General features: G+C 35.5%; 1 protein-coding gene and 1 pseudogene across 1 annotated transcript in view; one reads left to right on the forward strand and one right to left on the reverse strand.

The window, feature by feature from the left end:
* TBC1D32 (TBC1 domain family member 32) overlaps positions 1–24,822 on the forward strand; it is a 181,602-nt gene that overhangs the window by 78,516 nt on the left and 78,264 nt on the right. Inside the window, exon 23 of the mRNA XM_037139635.2 lies at positions 7,753–7,841. Coding sequence (XP_036995530.2) covers positions 7,753–7,841 — 89 coding nt within the window. The remainder of the gene's footprint in view (positions 1–7,752; positions 7,842–24,822) is intronic.
* LOC119045018 (uncharacterized) lies at positions 15,438–15,560 on the reverse strand (annotated as a pseudogene).

Genomic DNA, 24,822 nt, shown 5'->3' on the forward strand with positions numbered 1-24,822 from the left:
GGAACTGCATTATTTGTCCTGGGTTGCTGAGTCATTGTTTTATTAGGGGGTGCAAATTGATGATTCTGTCATTCTTGTTCTATTTAACTAGAATTATTTAATAAAGGGAATGCTGAAATGTAATTCTTTTAGAAATGGCAGAATAAATGCTTAATTTTTATATTTTTAAATAAACTTTAGAGTAATAAATTGGTGCTTTAGTATCTCCGAAAGATTTATTATTATCATTATGAACTTCAGTTTTTACATGATTATGTTTCAGTCCCATGCAATAATTATTGTTTTGATGCTCATGATATTCCTTCTTTGACTGTTGAGCACTTTTGACATGTATTTATCAATGTTTAATATTTTGTTTTTTGCTTTCTTATGTTTCAGATTTGTCATATACATTTTCTAGCTCAGGCCTGCAGTCAGCCATCTTCGAATCCTTTTGGTTTTTGTTTGTTTGTTTGTTTGTTTGTTTGTTTTCTTTTGGTAGGCAGTAGAATTTAGAAACTATAACCTGGGTACTAGGAATGTTCACTCTCTAGGAGTATGATTATTACTCGCCTTTTCAGTGAATAGCGAAGGGGAAAAATACAATAGTCTTTTTTAAGAGAAAAATTAATCATGAGCCTATATTGGTATTTTTTTCTTACTTGTTTTTATTTATTTTCTCTTTCACTGAAAAACTTGGTTCTAAATCCATGAATAAAATTACCAGTTTTGTATAATGTACATAAAATAGTTTCAAAATAAGGTTAGTGAATGCATACTGACATTTCTTTTCAATTAGCTTTGTCCCTAGAATATATGCCACTGGGGATTTACTATCAAAATACTGTGTTTTAAAGCCATTTGAAGTAAGTAAGCTTTACTTGGCCTAGTTATGCCACTAATTTAATAATAGGTTTGTTTCAGAATTTTTGAAATGTTCAGGTAGGCTGTTTTCCTTATTTTGTCTTAATTTTTTCTTTTAAATGGTAGAAAAATTTGTGGTTTCCATATATAAAATGTATATTCACAGCATGTTCTTACATATTAACTCCATTTTTTCTTTTTTCATAGGATTTGGCTTTTAGTATAATAGATACTAGCCCTATGTAGATATTACAAATTTATTGTCTTTAATTTCTATCCACATTTCAAGTTTTCGAGCGCTCACGAAGCCATGCATGACTGATGGCTCTCACGTTGGACAGCGCAGAGAGAGCGCATTCTCATCACGGCAGAAAGTTTTATTTTGTAGCTCTGCTTTATAGCTAACAGTTTTTATTCGTTTTTAATTTGTCTTCTGTCCCTTTGGAAAAGAATCTATTTTCTTTTTCCCCGGATTTTTTAAATAAAAGATAGTATGATATAAACACCATCCAGGCCTTTGCATTTTTAAAAATTCTATTATCTTTGAGATTACTTTATAGCAGTATGCAGAGCTCTTCCTCATCCTTTTTTTATAGTATTTAGTACCGTAGTACATTCTTCTGCATAGTATTCCATTGTGAGGCTGTGTTATGGTTTATTCATCCAGGTGTCTACTGGTGGAAATTTAAGGTTTTTGCTCTTGTAAATTATGCCAAAATTAAAAACCTTGGCTTATACTATATTGTATTTACCAGTGTTTATACATTTTTCCTATTGCTGCATAACAAATTGCTACCATATTAGCAAATTTAAATAACACCCATTTATTAGTTCACAATTTTGTAGGTTAGAAGTACAGACAGCACTGTTTGCCTGTGTTTTCTGCCCAGAGTAGTACAAGGCTGAAGTCAAGGTGATGGCTAGTGCTTATGTGGAGGCTTTGGGGAAATATTTACTTCCAAATTCATTCTTGTTTAGTTTCTTACAGTTGTAGGACTGAAGTACCTGGTTTCCTGCTGGCTGTCACTGGGGCTGCATCAGGGCTTTGTTCTGTGGCCCCTTCTGTGTCAGCCAGGAAGAAGCTCTCTCATATCAAATCCCTGTCATGCTTTGTATGTCCCTGACTTCCTCTCCTGTGATCAGCCTGAGAACACTGTTTGCTTTTCAGTGGTTCATGTGATGAGATCGGGACCATCCTGATAGTCTCCTATTTTAAATACAAATAAATTGGGACTAGTTACATCTGTAAAAACCTTTTCAATAATATGGTACCTGTTATAGAGTTTAAGACCTGAGAATCTTGGGGCCATTTTAGAATTCTGCCTACCATAGTACCTTTGGGCTACATTTCTAGAAGTGATGTACTGGGTTGAAAGGGAAGTTCACATGTAATTTCAGTATTTATTGCTAGATTTTTATCCACAGGGAATAATCCTTCTGCATTTCCATGAATAAGATATTAAGTGCTTCTGTCCGGGCAAGCATGTCAAGATTATATGTGTTCAGGCATTTAGATATTTGTCTGTCTGACAAAAGTGGTGTTCATTCATATTTTTCTCATTACAAACCAAATATCTTTTCATATATTTGATGGCCACTGGCATTTCTTCCTTTCTTTATGGTCTTTCAGTTTATTTTTGCTGTTTTTCTATTTGCGTTATTCACTTTCTTCTCAATTTTAGGGAATTCTTTATATTGTGGGTACATTTGCTCTTAAGTTTTCATGGTTTTTGCATCAGGTGTCCACCCAAACTATAGGCCCTGTGAGTAACTCTCTGGTTGTGCTTTAGTATATTAAAGGTGAATGAAACAAATATTCTTTTCCTCCAACACAGCAGTTTTCAACCTTTTTCATCTTACGGCACATATGAACTAATTACTAAAATTCTGTGGTATAGCAAAAAGTTATATTTACCAATCTGACAAAAATAGGTATAATTTTTACTTATTCACACTGGATGGCTATTGTTGTGTTGGCTGCTGTCACTTTATTAATTTGACAATGTAAAGGAAAAGAGATCAGTGTCCCTGGCTGAAGAGTCAGGTATTGCATGTTTTAAAAATTCTTGTGACATACCAGTGTGTCTCTTGTGGCACCTGTTAAAAATTGCTGCTCTACAGAATTTTGAATTGCTTTTCAGTTATATAGGTGACATATCAGGTAGGATCCCTTTAGTTCTTAAAGAAAATCAATTTAATTAGTTTAGGCAAAAGAAGAAATCTGTTCACTTTCATAACCAACTTATAAGAAAACCAGGGACAAGTGGAAGTAGAACTTCGAGGGCAGTCAGGTCAGTATCTGTCTGTCCCTCTGTTGATCCCCAAGGCTCTATCCACCCTGTGCCCTTTCTTATTACTGTTGTCCAGCTTGGTTTTGTTGAAGGGCATATAGATAGTGTAGTTGTTGTTACAAGTTTGTTTTCTGAAGCCAGACTGGTTCTGGTTCTGCCTCTTACAAGAAGTATGACTGGATAACTTGGACCTTATGTTTCTCCTCTGTTAAAAGAGGGCAAGCAATAACATTCCTGTCTCAGGGTTGCTGTGACAATTAAATGAATTGAATTAAATGAAACATGAAAGATTATAGCACTGCCTGACAGATAAGTGCTATATAATTGTTTGCTCTAATTACCATTAGTATGTTCTTCTTCTCCAGATGGCATTCTCTGTAGGAGAGGACATGGGACTCCTGTTACTCCATATTGACGTCTTCCCCATCTCCCATTGTGTTAGAGATTCCTAGAGATCCCATAACAGATTACCACAATCCAGGTGCCTAAAACCATATAAATTTATTATCTCACAGCTCTGGATGCCAGAAGTCTGAGGTCAAGATGTCAGTAGGGTCACATTCCTTCCAAAGGGTCCAGGGGAGAAGCCCTTCTTTCCTCTTCCAACTTCTGGGTGTTGCTATATAACTGTACTTTCTGCCTCGATTTTCACAAGGCCTTCTCCTCCTCTGCCTTAAATGTCTTTGCCTTTTTTTCTTTTTAAAAATTATTTAATTTTTTCATCATGATTTATTCCCCTTATACCCTTTCCCACATCCACCCACCTCCCTCTCCCCCACAATCACTACACTGTCATCAAGTCCATGAGTTCTTTCTTTGTTTTTTACTTTTTGCTCAATCCCTCCATGCCCAGCTCCTCCCATTCCCCAGAGCTGCTCTCTATGAGTCTACCTCTATTAGTCAGTGTGTTCATTAGATGCTACATGAGAGTGAAATCATGTGGTACTTATCTTTCTCTGATTGCTTATTTCACTTAGCATAATGTTCTCCATATACATCCATGCTATTGCAAATGGTAAAATTTTCTTCTTTTTTATGACTCAGTAGTATTCCATTGCATAAATATACCATAGCTGTCCTACTCACTTATCTACTAATAAACACTTGGACTGCTTCCAAATTTTGGCTATTGTAAATAACACTGGAATGAACATAGGGGTGTATATGTTCTTTCAAATTAGTGTTTTGAGTTTCTTCAGATAAATTTCCAGAAGTGGAATCTCTGTGTCATAAGACAGTTCCATTTTGATTTTTTTGCAATGGTCAGTAGACATATGAAAAGATGCTCAGTGTCACACTAATAATCAGAAAAATGCAAATTAAAACCACAATGAGATATCATCTCATACTTGTCAGAATGGCTGTCTTCAGTAAATCAACAAGTAACTAGTGTTGGCGAGGATGCAGAGAAAAGGGACCCCCCTGCATTGTTGGTAGAAATGCAGCCACTGTGGAAAGAAGTATGGAGTTACCTCTTTGTCTTTCTCTTATAACCTAGGATGCCCTTATCTCAAGATTCTTAATTTAATTACCTTTGCCAAGACCTTTTTTTCTAAATATGGTAATAATCACAGGCTCTGGGAATTAAGACATGGACATATATTTCTTTTGTGGGATCCTTTTTGGGTGTGGGAACAATGACACTATTTAACTCACTCTATCACCAAACAAGAGAGAGGCATTTTCTTCTATTGTTCTGCTGTAGACTGTTCCTATGCCCCTAAAATTCTTATGTTGAAACCTGATTTTGAAGCTGCACTTGAACAATAAAGAAAAGAAAAAGAAAAAGAAAAAAAATTTAAGGTGAATTTGATAGGGCAAAATAAGAAACCTAATTCCCAATGTAATGATGCCTGATTTAGAGACTTTAGGAGGTGATCAGTGCCTTATAAAAGAGACCACAGAGGATTCCCTTTCCCCGTGTGCCATGTGAGGGAAAGGGATACATTGAAAACATGACTATGGACCAGAAAGTAGGACCTCATCAGACACAGAATCTTCTGACACCTTGATCTTTGACTTCCCAGCCTCCAGAACAGTGAAAAAATAAAACATCTATTCTTTCTAAGCTCCCAGCCTATGATATTCTGTAACAGCAGCCAGAATGGACGAATACACTCCTCACTTTGAAGGACCTTTCTGGTCAGACTCGAGTTTTGTTTGTGGGTGTTCATGGACTGGACAGGTAGTGCAGGTGCAGGAATATTGGCTTTATGATTGACCAGTGTCTCACCCTTCACTGGGCCCTTTGTTAAATGCAAGGGGTTAGATAGCACAAACATGGTCAGACACAAGTGTAAGCAGAGTAGGTAGGCTCTTAAATATGTATGTTATAGACGCGATACACATTTCTCTTCGTTTTACCAGTCTTGGTTTCATCATGGTCTACTAGATCATTAAACATATTCTTAAGCTGGATAATATTTTTTTAAAATGAGTTTCAAACTACTTTTTGTGAGTCCGAAGCCTTTCTTACACAAGGCGGTTGCTGGGAAGCTGTTGATTTAGGAAACTGCCTTACGGACATGCAGTGCAGTGCTTAGAAACTGAAGTTCTCCATAAGGCAGCCTTCCCAGGAGTTTTGTTTTGTTCCCTAAGTGGTGATCCATCAATGTAATCCTCTTTGGAGAAGAAATTACTTACTGTAACATTTGTTTTCTGAAAATGCATTATCATTGATAGATGGCTGTAATCTACTCTTCCATTAGTTTGTTGGTAATACATTCTCTTTTTTATTGTTACCATATCTAGTACTTAAATTCAGAGCAGGAACTTTGGAGTCACAAGGCATCATTGGCTTTCAAATAGTCTGAACTTAATAATCAGATAACTGTTCCAATTTTAGTCACTTGTATTAGTACCCTGAGAATGAACAGAAATCTCCAGTAATCCTTTTAGAAACTGCTAGGAACTGACAGTCTCCCTCCTCTCAGGTGAGAGAAAGCTAGTGATACATAATCAATTCCATATTGATTTGTGAAGATTTACTATGGTAAAGAGTGATAATAGATCATTTTTAAATATTGTAATAGTGTACAATAAAAATATCTACCTATTTAAACAAACACCTATTTGAAGGAGAACTACATAGCAAACAAGTTTCTCCACATGTCTACTGCAGAGACTACTTGATAGTGTCCAGGTGCTTGGGCAAAGTCAAAGAGAGTTCTGAGGACCTGTCATCCGAGCTAAATGGCCTGTCAGAGTGGAAAATTAGTAGAGGAAGGGAGAGGAAGGGGCAATTAATGTGAATACAAATATGAAGTTGGGAATCTGAACGAGTTTTATTCTGTCATAATGTTTGAAACAAGTGCTTGGCTAAGCAGCAGACAACAATGACAGATTACTTTAAGAACTCAATCTTTTTATTCTTTATAGTTAGGCAGTTTATTTTATATCTGATAACTGTAAATTCTTCTGCTAATATTATTTACACATTTTAACAAAATATCTGTAAAATGGTTAATGCATTCCTAAGTTTTGGATATAAACTTTCACTAGTTAAGTTTACCCACCATCTAGTTTTTACTATGTTGCTATCAGTGTTTTTGAAATGTGATTTTGAGATATCCATTATGACCTACTCCCTACAAACTCATTCTCTGGCCTCTACTTATTTGATGGTATGATGTTTGTTCTACCACTCACATAGACCTCAGTAAATATTACGTGACTTTATTCCATAGTGAAACCTTTTTTTTTTTTTTTTTTGCCCTACTGGTCACAGGATTATCTTGAATTTAAACTCATTAGCAGGTAGCAATTTTCTTGGTCAGGAAAATGAGTGTTGTGATATATAAGTGTTTGTCTGTGGATACATTTCTTAGGCCTGATCCTGAAGATACACACAAAAACAGGGCATTATAAAAAGAAAGGCTTTGATTGAGTGCTTGAAATTGTGTGGTAGGTTGAAGTTGTCAGTGTTTGAGACAGCTGGTGGCATGTAAGCCATCAGGTTTCCCTGTTCTTGCATCAGAGGTGTTTATGCCTGGCTGCCCATTGCAACAACTTGGGGAGCTTTCAAAAGGATTTTAATATTATACCCCCTCTGATAGTGACTTAGTTGTTCCGAGATAGATCCTGGACATCTATCTGTCTGTCTATCTATCAATCTATCATCTATCTAATTACCTGGGTGATTCCAGTGTTCAACCAGGGTTGGAAACCACTGATTTACATGAAGAGAGAATACATATTAACAAAATCTCAAATAGTTATTAGGTAAAACTGTTCATGCTTCACATTTGCAGATTTCATATTTGTTTTTCAGAGTAATTTACATTTTTAGCAGTTTAATTAGTACTTAACCATCTGCTTAAGCTGATCGCACAGTACCAGAATGGGATATAAATTAGCAATTCTCTCCCATGGCTAAACATTAGATAATTTGTTTCATGAACTTTCACAAATCTTAACACCCAGGTCATGCCCAAACCAGTTAATTAGAATCTTTAGAGATGAGACTCAGGCATCAGTAACTTTTTTTTTTTAACAGCTCCCTATGTGATTCAAATGTAAAGCCAAGTTTAAGAACTACAAATCTAAATATTTTGTTTATTTGATTTTCTTTAAATGGTTTCAGTCAAGCCCAGTGTCACTCTAAGTCTTTCTTTTTCAGGATATTATTGACAGACTTATAATTTTGAACTCTGAAGCTAAGATTCGTTCTTTATTCAACTATGAGCAATCACACATCTTTGGTCTAAGGTAAGATGCTAAATTTTACTTGAGATAGATTTTGAGATCGCAAACATGGGAAAAACATCCGTTCCATATACTTTCAAAAAGTATTTAAAATAATCTAATTTTTAAAGCATATTTAAAAGTAATTTGCCTTCCTGTAATATTATACACAAAGTAAATTATAGCCATTATATTTTTATACTATGGCCTCTGTCTACATTTAGGTTCTGTATTATTACAGTGTCTTCCACTTTTGTTAGATTTACAGAGGCGTTTTGCTCGGGAATGAACTGGGGCTTCCTGGTTTTATCCTAGATCAGGTTCCTGCCATAATATAGTCTAGGAAGAAGCCTAGAAATAGCTGATTTATCTTGAAGCCCAAATTTAGTTCCTTTATGTTAATCATATTATATAACTTCAAGCTTTAAATCTTTCTGGTTGAGTGTATGAGGTCTGTCCGGAAAAAGTCTAGCCACTGTTAACGTAATTAGAACAGTTTGTGTGGCATAGATGTAACCTGGCAGCCAAGAAGAGTGGACTGCAATGCGCATGTGTGAACAGTGACGACTTCACCGTGTACTAGTCAGTGGGGGTGGTAGACACCACGGTGTTAGTGCATGTGCTGTGTGGCTGTTTCATCCAAAATGATGGTGAGAGTAGAGCAACATATCTGCTTCAAAGTTTGCATTAAGCTTGAACATTCCTCTGTGAAAATTATTTGGATGATTCAGAAAGCTTTTGTACAGTGCAATGAGTACAGTGCAAATACAAGTTTGGCCCAGCTCAGGCTGGCGTGGCACAGTGGATTGAGCGCTGGCCTGAGAAGCAAAGGGTCACTGGTTGGATTCCTAGTCAGGGCACATGTCTGGGTTGCAGGCCAGGTCCCCTGTGGGGGCGGCGTATGGGAGGCAACCACACATTGATGTTTCCCTCCCTTTCTTTCTCCTTCCCTTCCCTTCTGTCTAAAAATAAATAAATAACATCTTTTAAAAAAGTGTGGCATAAATGCTCCAAAGGTGTTTGAGAATCCATTGAAAGTGATCCACATTCTAGAAGGCCCACAACAAGCAGAACACCTGAGAATCATGTTGAATGTGTGCAGGCCGCAATCAGCAAAGATTGGCGACTGACAGTGAGAGGACTAGAGGTTGATGTGGAAATTCCAACAACTACTGTGTCCAAGATTTTGACTCAGGATCTTGTCATGAAACATGTCGTGGCAAAATTCATTTCTCAGCTTCTGCTACCAGAAAGATCATTGTGGTGTAGTTTGTTGCTAATGACTTGATTCAAACTACTACCAATAAACCAGATTTCTTCAAGAAGGTCATAACCAGAGACGAATCATGAGTCTGTGGCTATGATCTAGAAACCAGGGCCCACTCATCCCAATGGAAGTTGCCTGGTTCTCCATGCCTGAAGAAGACACAGCAAAGTTTTGAAAGTGGAAGAGATACTGGAAGAACTGTGTGAGGTCTCAAGGTGCCTACTTTAAAGGGGACTGAGACATCATTGTCTTGTGTACAGTAGTTCTCGTATTTTGTGTCTTCTTCAATGAAATCTTCATTTCACTTAGTACACGGCTGGAATACTTTCTGGACAGACCTCGTGTATTCCTTAAAATTTTATTTAGCATGTTCAAATGGACTGGGTTGGGGTGAGAAGGATAGAGGTCTCTGGGCTACAGAGAATCATAAAATTCTTAACCTTTTGGTCACATTGAGACATATAAATGCTTTCTTGATCTACACATTACTATCTCTAAAAGCAGCTGAATTAAAGAAATATTCTTAGGTTTGTGATTTTTTTCTTCTTTCTACTAGCAATATAACTGTTTCAGGCACGACGGAGAGGGTCATGGAGAATGCTCTGCCAAAGAAATAAAGCAATTTTCTAAAATTAGAATTATCTGATACTAATGTTTATTGCAGATCTTGGACTCAAAAATTTTTAACCATTCATTAATAGCTGAGCTTCATTTAACCATTCATTAATAGTTCAAAGAAGATACAAAAATCTGCAGCTGTTACAGTCCATTGGATGATGTGCCCTTTATCTCTAAATGAATTTCACACTGAATTTTAACTTTCTGTGTATAACATCTGATATATCACATAGCAAAGTGTTGAGGAATATTAAGAAAAATTCATTCAATAGAACCTCCTTTTGCATAGCAATTATGTTTCTGAGTTTTGTCATTATTGAATACAGATTTTCACCTTTTCTTATTGATATATTAAATGAATTTCTCCCTATTTTCTGTATTTTTTGATAGAATAATGTTTTTCTTTATTATTCTGGCAAAAAAATTAACAATAGGATTTTAAGTTGTGTACACAGCATTCCAAGCAGTACAGTGCTCCTGGGCATCATTTCCGTAGTGCGTGCCTTCTCGTAATGCCCACATGGAGTCCATCTATCCGACAGTAGAACACTTGCCATTTCACTGCTGATACACAGAATAGAGCTGTGCGGCATAGTCGTTAGCAGCACGGACTCGGGAGTCGCATTGCCTGTTGTCCACTGGTTGTGTGAGGTGAGATCTCTGTTACTCATCTGTAAAATGGAGGAAAGTTATATATTTTTTCAGAATTACTGTTAAGAATTACATGGGAAAAATAAAGCTTAAAACAGTGTTTGTCTTGTAACAAGCACTATAACAATGTTAGTAATAAATGTAACAGTAGTAGTTCTTTAAGTGTTGATTTTTATTTAATTTTCTTTTTACTGTTTTTGTTTTACTAGGAAATGCATTTTGTCTTCATTTTTTCAGTATCCCTGTAGTCTTCCGTATGCTGTCAAATAGTTTGCTATGTTATTAGCATCCAAAGAAAATGATAAAATCACTTTCTCGAAGACATTTGTATTTTATGTGCCTTTTAACAAGTTTTTAATTGACAAGAAATTTATTTCATTGTATTGTTTTTTTTAAACTTTTTTATTGATTATGCCATTACATTTGCTCTATTCCCCCCCTCCATTCCCCTCCACCCTGCATACCCCTCCCCCACCATTTCCCCCTTTAGTTCATGAACACGTGTCTCATATTCTTTAGATTCTGTATTTCCCCTACTATTCTTACCCTCCCCCCTATCTATTTTCTATCTGTCTATGCTACTTATTTTCTGTACCTTCTCCCCCCTTCTCCTCCTCCCTCTCCCCTGTTGCTAACCCTCCATGAGATCTTCATTTCTATGGTTCTGCTCCTGATCTAGCTGTCCTCTTAGTTTGCTTTTGTTTTAGGTGTGGTTGTTACTAACTGTGAGTTTGCTGTCCTTTCACTGTTTTGTAAAGATCTTTTTTATAATATTGGGTTGACCGAAAAGTTTGTTAGTTTTTTTCTGTAAGATGGTTCTAGGAGCACCTAGTTGTCTTTATCTTCATTCTAAACAGTTTTGTTAGGTTGTACTGGGACAGCTGTCATATAAGTGTGCATTTATAAAAACTTATCAAAGTTAGTGAATTTTTATGTAGCTGTTTTAATATTGAAGATGGGAATATGCACAACATTTTGGCATATTATGCTTTATTATTTCAAGAAAGGTAAAAATGCAACTGAAGTGTAAAAAAATGAGATTTGTGCACTGTGTGAAGAAGGTGCTGTGACTGATCGAATGTGTTAAAAGTGCTTTGCGAAGTTTCACGCTGGAGATTTCTAGCTGGATGATGCTCCACGGTTGGGTGGACCAGTTGAAATTTATAGCAGTCAAATCAAGACATTAATTGAGAGCAGTCAGCATTATACCACATGGGAGATAGCCGACATACTCAAAATAACCAAATCAATAAAGTTATCGGTGAAAATTTTTAGTTCCCATCTGCTTTCATTCTGGAAAACCTATAGTGAAATGTTGGAGCTTTCTTGGGGGTAATTCATAAAGCTTGATTTCTGCCATTTCACCTTAGCCAATGGTATATTCACTAAATTCACAATCTTCTCTTCAAATTATGAATAAACTTGATTTCAGATGTAATCAAACTGAAGTCTTAAATGTTAAAAAACAGTTATTGGTGCAAATGAGAAATGTTAAAGAAAAAAAAACTAAACAGACTTTTTAAACCAACCCAATATTTAATTCAGTTGTAATTTTAAGTCATACTTTCAAGTTACTTCATTTTTTTCTAATTTCAGGCTAGCATTGGTCATTGAGGTCCAATTGAGTGGTAATTTAGATCATAGCTTTGTATTACATAATCTCGTGTTTCCGTGTGGTTTGGATTCTTACCTGTATCATTCACTCCCGCGGCCTTTTGGTTGTTTCTAGTTGTACCTTCCTGGTACTTTCCCTTGAGTAGACCATCTCCTTAATGTGCTTAACTTTTACATTTAGCACTCCTGTTCCATTTACTTAATCTTTACCCCTGCTTCAAAAGTGTCGCGTAAGGGTTAGTTTGATAGAACTTCTTTAGGTTAACACAGCATTTAAATGAGGCTATATGGGACTTAGTAAAATGTAGATTTTCACATTTCAACACCATCACATTCTATTTAAAAATTTGAATTTTTATTTGCCAAGATCTTACAAATCTTGTGTGGTAACTCTGCCCTTTACCACTATTAGTATCAGTGTGCAGACATGCACTCCTTGTCCCATGTTAAAATGAAGCAGATCCGATCACCTGCAATAAGAATTTTCTTTGACCTTACATCTGTCTCCAGCCACTGTCCTATTTCTCTGCCTTTCACTGTAGCAAAGGCAGTTTGTATGAACTGTGGCCACTTACTCAGCTCTCTCTGCTTCTCAGCCCACGTAGACTTGACATTGAGAACTGCACACCCTGTAACTCTATGAGAACTGCACACCCTGCTCGTTTTAAGATTACTTGTAACTTTATAATGATGGATCTAGTAGATTCTTCTCTTTTAATTCTTGTTTTACTATAACTATCAGTAGCATTGGATATAGTGGACCATCTCTTTAGTGTGAAAGTTCTAATTTCTTTGCTTCTGTGACACCACACACTCCTGTGATTGCTGTTCCTTGTCCATTGCATTCTCTAAGCAAGCTCTGAGTGTTGGACTACTTAGTATTGGTCCCAGGCCCCCTTTTTGTCTTTGCAGTAGTCCCCTCTTACCCACAACAGCCCCGCAGTGGATGTCTGAAACTCCAGATAGTACTGAAACTCTATATCTGTGCTATGTTTTTTCTTATACGCACACACAGTTGACTGTTTCTCTTTAGTATATCCACATCGCAAGCATCAATAGTCATGCCCTTTTCGGCCATTATTAAGGAACATAAGTGTTACCAGAAGAATATAAGCACTGCAGTACTGCTACAGTTGATCTGATAACCAAGGTGGCTACTGAGTGACAAATGTGTGAGTAGCATTATTCGGCATAAATATGCTGGATGAAGGAATGATTGATGACGTGGGTGGTTTGAAGTGAGACTGTATCACCCTAATTTGACGTAAGAATGGTTTATTTCTGCAGTTTTCCATTTAATATTTTTTCAGATCACAGTTGACTACAGGTAAATGAAGCCTTGGAAGGCAAAACCAAAGATAAGGGGGACTACTGTATACATTCTGCCACTAGTTCATCCACTTACAGATTTACCTTTAAGGATCATCTGTATGTCAGTGGATGCCCCAATTTATATTCCTATCCTAAACCATCATTCTGAGCTCACAGACTCATATATACAACTCCCTCCTGACACCTCAATTCATACATTTCTCAGACATCACAAACTTGACACGTTGAAATACCTCCCACAAAAAACAAACAAAGCAAATCACTAAGTGGCTCAACTATCTATTCAATTGCTTAATACTAAGAGTTATCTTTTGCCCTGGCTGGTGTAGCTCAGTGGATTGACGCAACAACAATCTTCTCCCAAATATTGACTTTCAACAAAAACCACATTATTTCTCTCCCTCTCTCCATCCCTTCCCCTCTAAAGATAAATAAATAAAATCTTTAAAAAAAAAAAAAAAAAAAAAAAGAGTTATCTTTTTTCTTTGCTTTTTCAAACAATTTATCTTTGCTATAAAGAAAGTAACCAATGCAGGAAACTAATTATAACTAAGTGAAATTCTTAGTAATTCTGAAGCAACATTATTAACTTAAAGGAAAATCATTGTAGACATCATATACAGACAGAATATAAATGATTTTTTATAAAAATGGAATCACAATCACATTTTTACATCATTTTATATATTATATTTTTATTGTTCATGCTATTACAGTTGTTCTCATTTTACCCCATTTGCTCTCCCAAGCTCCCCCAGTTCCCTCAGGCACCCCCACACAGTTGTCCATGTCCACGGGTTATGCGTATATGCTCTTTGGCTAATCTCTCCCCCCTTCTTTCAGCCGGTCCCCACTCCCCCCTTATGGCTGTCATTCTGCTGCATGCTTCTATGCCTCTGATTCTATTTTACTCCTTAGTTTATTTTGTTTATTATATTCCACATATAAGTAAGATCAATGGGATTTGTGTAATTTTAAATTCTAAGTGAAATGTCTTTGAAAGAGAAGAAACCCAGTGACATAGAAGAAATTGTTGAATTTCAAATAACTGTTTTTTTCACTCCAGGGGTAGTTATTTCCCCAAAGATTTCCCTACGGTTAAGAAAAGATTATGTAAAACGTTTCAAATGGCTTGAGCATTATAGTTCATTTTTAGGCAGTAATGATGGACCCTCTAGTATGAAAGACGAGCTCATTGGACCACCACTTCTCCGGTCTGTACCAGTACGAGAAGGATACTCTGCCTTTTCCCAACCTGCCTTCACGCGTCAGAGATCCTGTCACTTTTCTCTCTGTCCTGGAGGGAGTTTGGGCTAATCTGGGCCACTCTGTGTAATGACATAATATATACAGTACTTACTATATATGACTGCAGATCAAGATGTATAATTTTTTAGTTTACTTTTATGTACTTTATTTGCTCAGCAATATTTATTGAGCACCATTATGCTTTGTGGGGGGTGGGGCATATAATGACAAGTAAGGTGTGGTGCTCATTCTCTTTAACCTCATTACCTAGTGAGGAATCGGATATTAGGAAAATGAAAAAATGGGAAGTAATTAATGCAGAAAAGAAATGTATCCTTATGAATTTCCTCACCCTTCCCATTTCAAATAATTGCCTATTTTGGAATTCTGTATGTGGCTTTCAAGGAGCTTCATCATATATCTCCACCTTTCCTGTGCACATTATTTTCTTCCTTTCCACAGCCTGAACAGTATTCTGAGTTATTATGGCCTCTGTACTTGTTTTTTATGACTTCAATATTGCCCTCACTTTTGTCTCCTTACACAAATTTGGCTCATCCTTCAAGGCCGATGTTGCTTTATGAATTACTTACTTTGTGACTTATTATCGCAACTCTCGCTTTGTCTTTACCGCATGGCCACTGCCTTCATGGTCCTTCCCATGGATTTAATATTTATTTCTCCCTGAGACTAAAACTTAGACATCTGGAAGGAGTATTATTTTCCTTAGTTTTTATGTCCACCACCTTGCCAAGTTCTTTTTGGCTATTGGTAAACATTTATTTGCTAAATTTGTTGATTGAATAAGACAGTTTCTTAAACATATTTTTAAAAAGAAAGCTGTGCATTTATTGAAAATGTTCTGTGTAAATTATATTTTGAGCACATTATCTTTTAAGGTTACCAAATAAGGCACAACGGTTTTCTTAGTCTATAATTCTTTATTTTTCAATTAGCAATAATTGTGCCTCGGATAAACCTCATTGGCTACGATACTGCCACTGCGCAAAGCTCTTCTTTATTTTTAATTGAGGTATAGTTGACCTAACATTATATTAGTTTCAGGTGTACAATATAATGATGTGATATTTGTGTATATTGGGGAATAATCACCACAGTAAGTCTCATTAACATTCATCACCATACATAGATACAATATTTTAAAAATTGTGATGAGAACTGAGATTTACTGTTTAGGCAACTTTCAAATATGCACTGTGGGGTTATGAACAGTGCTCCCGTGCTCTGGTACATCTTGATGACTTAACTTTTCTTATAAATACAAGTTTGCACCTTCTGATTTCCCTTACCCATTTCATTTAGCCTCACTTATCTGGTTTCTGTATCTATGAGGTCTTTTTGCTTTTAAATTTAGACTCCATGTAAAGTGAGATAATATGGTATTTGTCTTTCTCTGTATGGCTTTCATCCATGTTGTTGCAGCTGGTGAGATTTCATTTGGCATTGCTGAATAATATTCCATTGTATATATTTATTTTCTTTATTTCCTCATAGATGGATATTCTGGTTGCTTCTCTATCTTGGCTATGCTGCAGTGAAAATGGTGGGGGGGTGCCTCTATCTTTTTGAGTTAATGTTTTCATTTTCTTGGGATAAACACCCCCCAAAGTGGAATTGCTGCATCATGTGGTAGTTCTATTTCTGATTTTTCGAGGAAGCTCCATGTAGTTTTCTGTAGTGGCTACATCAGTTTACATTGTCACCAACAGTGTACAAGGGTTTCCTTTTCTCCACATCCTTGACAGCACTTGTCATTTCTTGTCTCTTTGATAATAGTCATTTTCACAGCTGTGATGGGATGTCTAACTGTGGTTTTGATTTATATTTCCCCAGTGTTTAGGGACAGTGAACATCTTTTCATGTACACATTGGTCATCTGTACGTCTGTCTGGAAAAAATATCTATTTAGATCCTCTGCCCATTTTTTAATCAGGTTGTTTGTATTTTTACTGTTGAGTTGTATGAGTTCATATATGTGGATATTAACCTCTTAAGAGCTGTGATTTGGACACATCTTTACCATTCCGTAGGTGCCCATTCATTTTGTTGATGATGTCCCTGCCGCACAGACGCATTTGGGTTCATATAGTCCCGTCTGTGTACGTTTGCTTCTGTTGCCTTTGGTTTGGTTTCAGATCCCTGCCCGAGGATTAGCAGTTTTGGATTTTCCTAACTGTGTTTCGGTCGGGGGAATATTATGCTCTGCCCTATCATATTTTATCTCAATGTAAAAACTGTGTGTCACTTGGAGAAATAGTACATTGAATATTAATAGTTTTCTTAATATCAGACTTCAAATTAAATTTAAGTTACAGACTAGAATTATTTATTAACAGCATAAATCTTATGAAGTAATTTTAATTAAATATACACATTAAAATTTAATATTATTAAATAACTATTAAATATACTTATCCCAAAACATATTTCTAATACATTTGAAACCCTGATATTATCTATTTATTGTTAATTTTCTTCAAAGCAAAACTCAAGATATTTAATTTATAGAGCTGCCTTTAAAATTAACCACTTGCAATTTCAATTATTTTACATTTGTCTACCAACCGTAGACTTTATACATAGAATGATGAACAATTTTATGCATAACCATCTGCTTCGTAAAAAATGTGAGCTATAAGATGACTTTAAGAGGAAAAGTAAAAAATATTTTTGTTTATCTGTTTAGAAACATTCTGGTTATTTTAACAAACATAGATAAACATTAATGTTTTATCATAATAAATCATCAAATTATTTATTCCCAGTGACCCAGATGCTGACTAATCTTAAACATGACTAACATTAGTAATGAGAAATAATTTTAAAATGATCTCTTGTAACCTTTTTTAATATCATAAATCAGAATATAATCTAACTACAAAACCATCTTCATCTTGGATTTGTAGGCACACGAACATGCAGACCGATATTATACACACATCCAACAACTAAGTTTACTGTATTAATTTAATTTGAAGAAAATAATCAAATGATCTACTACTAATTGAAGAGACCAGTAACTGATGTAAAATTCTTATTTAATCAACAAATTCCTGGAAAATAATGAAAATGATGAAGATACTCAATATCCTACTTTTTAAAGATACCCACAGTTAGCCTCTTGATGTCCATAGTTTTCCACCTTTAGCTGAAATATTTTTTTGAAGAAGAGTTTTATTGTTTTAAAAATAGTTTTTTTACTTAATTATTTTAAATTATCCTTTATTGCTATAAATATTCATCTACGCCACAGGTGGCGAACACAAGGCCCACGGGCGAATCCCGCCCTCCACCTCGTTTCATCTGGCTGGCACCTTGTTTCTCCCCAGCGGCAGCCCTGAGCTCTGGCTTCACTGTTAAGGAGTAGTTACGTTTATACAGTCCTGCAATTACATGTGGCCCTTTGGAGGCCACCGCCAGGCTGATGTGGCCCTGGAGAAAACGGGTTTGCCATTCCTTATCTGTACCATAATTTTAAAGGACAGATAATGTAGGTGGTTTGAAATTTTTATTATACATCTTCATGGATAACTCTCTGCCTGTAATTATTTCTTTACAACAAATCCTTAGAAATGGACTTGCTAAGTTAAAGAGTGGGCAGTTTTCAACCCAGAAAGTATATTCAATCTGCCCTCTTTTTATGACTCATTGTACTTGACCTCTCTGTAACATTTTATATTCTACTCACTATTGATACTTTAGAAAAATACTTTTTTATTCACACAGAAGATATTTATTGGATTTCTACTAAGTACTACACTGTTCTATACAGTTTTGGGGTGGTTTTTTTTTAGGATTATGTGACCCTTCTTTTCTTTATTATTGGATTCCTTTTTATCAGTTGTTCATTTCTTATTCTCTTCTCTCTCTACTACCTGCCTTTTCAACCGACTTCTCTTCTAGTATATGCCATCAGTCTGTTTTTCCACTTTTCTCCCTATGCTGGCTTCAGTTACCACTTTTTACTGACTGATCCTGTATCTGTATATCTGTACCTAAGTTTTCCCTTGATCATATGTCCAGATTATTGAGCATTTGGGTCTGCATGCCAGCAATTTAAGAAAACTCATTATGCCCCAAAGCTCTACTCTGTGTGCACTTACTGAAGCCCAAACTAACTTCCAGCTTCAGGAGATCTCAGAGCGCTTTCTGAAACAAAGATAGGAATCTGGCACAAGAGCAAGTGAGCAGGCTCTTCACAGCCTCTGCTCATACCTGTTCCACACACAGTGTTCTGCTCCTGTTTTTTCCTCTTTGCATCTAGTCATATGTGTTTCAGAAACTTGAAGTTCCGGTTTTGATGCTGTGGTTAGTTTGTATGTAATTCATGTCCCATTCTTGGTTTTGGTCATCGGTTAATTGGACAGTGCATTTCTGCTATCCAGTTTGTGCTGATCAGAAGGAAATCTTTTGTGTTAGATTATTATATCATTCTATTAAGTGAGATACATATACAATGTATGTATTTGATTAAGAGTTCATAAAAGTATAACATGGAATTTAAGGTGGTACATATATCAAAATATTTAGAATATTAGTAGAAATGAAATGTGTTAGTCTATTCAGGGGAGAACTATTAGGAAAAAGCAGCAGGGTAAAGAGAAGGGGCTGTGACTGCAGGCATGAGGTAAACACAAAACATACTTGGAATTCCTTGAAGTGGAGATTATACCTGGGACTAACCATTCTGGTTCCCTGGACAAGTGCCTGCCTGTGCACATTAATGAGGTGATAATATTTAATAAGTGATATAAAATTATGTAGTCATTAATAACAGAGGGTTGTCATCCTTCTGGTGGTAAGATTTGATTTGGGTTATTAGACAACTCCTGGGGTATCCACTGTATTCAAGCTACATTCCAAAACAAGTGAAAGAGTCAGTCCTGAATTTCAGACAGTGTCTTATTCCTGCAAATAGTTCAAATAAGTATTCACATGAAGTAGGCACTGATTTTCATTTACAGAAATTAATTGAAATTCAGAGGTGTTTGGTTGGATTTTAAGAATAAATTTCTATATACCATGCATTAAAAAAAGATTCTTTATATTTATGAATATCTTAATGGATATTCGCTTGACATTATCTGTTCATGTGCCACGATCTCTGATTTGGAATTCTAAAATTCAGAAAATGTTTTTAAAAAATAAACTTTCATATAACATATTTTCTATCTATACCTAATTTTACCTGAAATGATATGAGGCTTTATAGTTTTGATTTAACCGAAGAATTTGAAATATAAATATATTTTGCCAAAGAAACATTAATGTGCTTACTTATGAGGCATTGGTCCAGACTCCATCTGTATTGTATTTTGTTCCTGAATGCTTAAAAATTCTCAATTCTTCATCCTAAGGTGTACAGGTAAGGAATTACAAACCTTTACATCATGACTTTGAAATTTTAAATCACTTAGGGGGAAGGAGTTGGGAGAGGAGAAGGGGGAAAAGAAATACATTATGTAGTGTGTCGTATTTCAGAATCTAGTTGTGCGGTGATATAAAATGCCCATTTCCAGACTAGATTGGGAGGCTGCCTTTGCACCTGAGACAAAACAGTGTGTGTATCCTCCTGTTGATGCCTGGTCCTAAGGCTGTAGAACTCTCAGCGTCCTGGCTTACCCAGGGCATAGCTGGCTTTCCTCAAGTCAGCACTGACAGGGGACCTCACAGAGGGCTCAGAGTGTTGGTCACAGTGAGTCCTTGCACCTCATATTCTAACCAGTTGATAGTTAAAGCAATCTGGTCCCTGACTGTTCTTTTGCTTAATTATGCTATTTATGCTTGTTGGCACATATTCAGAGGTATGTTGATGTCTCCTGGGGAGCATCAAAAATTTATGCAGCTGTCTGTGGTATTACAGTGATAAATTGGTTGTTTGTAAATTGTTTGGGGTTATACAGTATAGCATTAAGAGCATTTTTTTCAGTGCATAAGAAGCCTTTAATTAGTATATTTATATTTTTAATATATATAAAACATATCACAAAATTTGCAGGGTCAGTATATCAAGGTTATAATTTATTATTTCATGAGAGCAGTAACCAATTTGAGTCTTAATGATTAACACAAAATCCTTAGTAATCTGGTTACCTTGCTTAACAATTCTTTATCCTGCCTGAATATATTTTGATTTTTTTTTACCACTCAGTGATGCCAGTTTTCTATGGTTAAACCTAAATCTTTTTCCCAGTGGAATTTTAGTTTAGGTTTCTAATTTAAACAAGATAAATTCATTTGTAATGTCCAATCCATGTTTAACATTTTTATAATTCTTTTACCCAGAATATTTTTCTTTATGACAAAAAAATTAAATTATATTGATTCAGTTTCATTATATTAGAAGCAAAACTTAATTAGATGAAAAGAACTTTTTTTAAATGACAATTTAGAGCTTAAAAAACAAATAATTGTTTTACCTATTTGAGGGAAAGTGAAAACTAAGTAAACCATTCTGTATATTTTAAACTTAATTTCCACTGCCAGCACAGAACCTATGTTTATTTTTTGACAGAAGAGTTAGACAAGATATTAGTTCATAGTTTATGTGATATCCACCAAATACTATTTTAATTTATACTTATTAAAGTAATAAATGCACATAGTTAAAAAGCCAAGCAGAATGGGATGGTTTTTAAGAATGAAGAATCATCCTGTACCCATCTTTCCCCGTTGCCAAGTCCCATTTCTCAGAGGATGCTGCTTTCAACTCCTTGAATTCTTTTGCGTATTTGACTCCGGGTTTTTAAATAACATGCTTGTACTATGCCATGTCGTGATTTTTAAACTTTATCTCGTGTCTTTAGAGATTTATCAGTAGAAGCTGAGAATTTAGACTTCCTGTGCTCTTCCTCTCTCCCTGCTCCATTGTTTTATCACAATCGTGACTAAATCCCCATGGAAAGTTTGCAGTGTTTTATCTATGTAACCATTACTCATTTGTTGGTGAAGTAGTATACCGTAACTATATTTTCTTTTTCCTACCTTATTTTTAAAAGTCTTTTTTAATGAAGATTGTATTTACTTATTTTTAATAAGGGGGAAGGGAGAGAGAGAGAAACATCAATGTGTGGTTGGTGGTTGCCTCTCACGCACCCCCTACTGGGTACCTGGCCCACAATCCAGGCATATATCCTGAATGGGAATTGAACCAGCGACCCTTTGGTTTGCAGGCCAGCACACAATTCACTGAGCCACACCAGCCAGGAAAGGTTTTTACACTCTTGAGGGCAGGGACTATGTCCTATTTTTATTTGTGAAAACATAAACACTCAGTGAACACGAGGACATCTGTTATTACTGTTTTTTCTTGTACCACACCTTGTTCCATTTTGTCCTGGAGGATCCTCTGGCTCTGTATTAGCCCTCTTGGGATTTCCCTTTTCCATCCTGGGAATTGCTTTTGTCTTTCTTCTGAGTTGGATCTTCTTTACCTGGGATCTCGGTTTACACCCTTGTTTTGATGGAGATACTTTTTCAATAAGAAAGGTATGGGATGAAAGTTTTTGAGACAGATACTGGTTGGAGGTTTTCACAATACAATTTTGGAAGCTACAGAACAAATGGATGAATTGTAACATATTAGCAGTGCAGGGAAGCTAATACCCAAGCTGGCAGTGGGAGGAGGCTCAGAAGCAACTTTTGCACATTACAGATTTCCTGAAGCACTAGGAATTAGAGGCACCACTGAGAACGGAGATGAAAGTAGAATATTCGGTGAAAGACTAACATTTTCAATAATAGGATTATTCCCTAAACTCTTACCTGACTCAGCTGGTATTGTGCATTATGATTTTCCAAAACGTAGAGTTACATGTGTACAGAACTTCAGCATCAAGTCCAAATAGCATTTGTAAGAAGCCTAAACTGGCCCCAAGGACACAAGTAAATTGGATAAACGTTTGGCACACACATTTACAAAACACACTTTGCAACTTTCTCTAACTAGGTGACCAAGGTAGAAGAAAAAGTTAAATCTAGTTTATAGATGATACTGTGTGAGATGCTAGCATTTGCTACAATTGGAGTCCTATAGCATTATACTTTTTCAGAGAGGAAAAATCATGAAGTATTATCTATTTATTTTCTTTGTCTAGTAGGTATAGTTAGTTTTCTTTAAGTTGTGTCCTGAGAAAGACACATACACACACTTATGAAATTTGCCTGTGTAAATGTTGATATTTTACATTAACTTATTTAAATTATTTGTATTATGTTATCTCTGTTCATAAAAAAACAAAAATATAGCACTCAAATTTTATGTAGTTTACCCATGAATTTGGATTCACCTTGGGAAATTGTTTATTTTTTGGAATACGTCTTGATATAACCAACTTGCTGTATATGTGAAGTAACCAGCAGAACCTGTTTTTGTCACTTTGGGAAATTTGGTTTGGGGCCACAAAAATTCAACTTCGCAATTTGTTGCTTATAAGTCTAATGATATATAAATTCTGAGACTTTTTAAAATCATTTTTCTTTATTAGTGGCTATAAATTAATCTGTACACTTCTGTTCACTTTGTAACCCTAGCTTTAGTATTACAGTGAGGCTAAAGAAATAACAGTTGTCTTACTCAAGTGGCTTTTTCTCCTCTAGCTGCTAGCTTATACAAACATGCAGGTATAGGTAATGAGTGTTAATATCTGCTTATTAGATGGCTACCTAATTTAGTGTTAAATGCCAATAGTCATACTCCTACAAGAGCCTTTATGCATAATAATTAAAATATGCATTTTTATTAGTATTTTGAGTTTGTCAAAGACATATTTATATTTGTTATGGGTATAATAATATGCATTTCCCATTACCTACCCTAATATAGCACTTAAATTTTTAACAAAATACTAAAAATAAATATTGTGTAAAATGTAAACATACAGCTTTAAAAATTATTGTAAAATGAATGTCCACATCATGCCAATCAGGGCGACAGAGGACAAGCGCCATGCATCGGTTTGGTCCCCAGTGGTGACTGCAGCTTTGACTTGTATGGCATTTATTTTATACTCTAATTAGTTAGTTATATGTTCCTAAACAATATATTCTAATTTTGCTGTGTTTTATACTTTGCATTATTGGCACCTTTGACTATATATCCTTTCATGTTTGATCTTTTCTATATAGCCTTTGGTTTCTAAGATTAATATCGCATGCGTTCAGTGACTTTATGTTCATTGCTATATAATATTCCATGGTATGAATATACCATGTTTTATTTATGCTGTTAATAGATGTTTAAGTTATGTCCAGTTCTTCAGTTTTGGCTGTAATTAACAAGTCAGCTACATGTAGAACATTAGTTAAATATTTTTTGCATACACACACGTATAATTCTTTAGTGTATTACAAAAATCTCATGCAAAAGACTTTTTCTGAACTTCCTCTTCTGTTCCTTGGATTTTTGTATCTTCAGACAAATATCAATCATATTGTTAAAATTATCATAGCTTTGTAATAATTTATATACATAATAACTGATAGAGCAATTCTATCTCCTACTTTTTTCATTTTCAAAAATGTCCTGGCTACTTTTAGTCCTTTTCTTTCCACGTAAATTTTCACATCAGCTTGTCATACAAACTAGCCCACTGAGATATTAACTATCATTGGGTTGAATCTATAGAACAACAGTGAGTGAGTTGACATCTTTATCATCTGAATTTTCTGATCTGTAATTATGGTATATGTCTCTTTAATTTGCATTCTTTAATTACTATTATTAAATTTTTTTCATAGAGCTCTTTTATATCTTTTCTTTTAAATTTAGTTACTTCAAGACATTTTTTTCTCTCCCCCCCCCCACCCGGTCTCCCCCCTCCCTCCCATTCCCCCCAGTCTTACATGACACTCCCCAGTATGTGGCAGCGCCACCTGGGGGTTGAGCATGGATTCTGGAACCACATTGCCAGGGTGATGTGAGGCAAGACGGTTACCCTCTCTGTCCCTCTGCTTTCCCATATGTGAAATTGAGATAGTAACTGTACCTTCCTTCACAGTTATTGTGAGACTACATATGTTGTACATCTCCCAAATTTAGAACATGGTTACTTCCTCATAGGTATAAAGGTCCATGAAATTGTATAGATTGTATAGATTGAATAATTGCAAATTATTCATTTATTTCATTGCTCTCTTTTAAAAAGTTATTCTGGGTTATCAGTAGAGGTATTTTGTTGAGCTCCATAAAAGCTTTACACTTTTTATTATATTATTGCACAATATACATTTAAATCTAAATTGATTAGAAAGAAT

This window comes from Artibeus jamaicensis, unplaced genomic scaffold (assembly GCF_021234435.1).
Source record: "Artibeus jamaicensis isolate MK-2021 breed Jamaican fruit bat unplaced genomic scaffold, CSHL_Jam_final contig_387, whole genome shotgun sequence".
Taxonomy (NCBI): domain Eukaryota; kingdom Metazoa; phylum Chordata; class Mammalia; order Chiroptera; family Phyllostomidae; genus Artibeus; species Artibeus jamaicensis.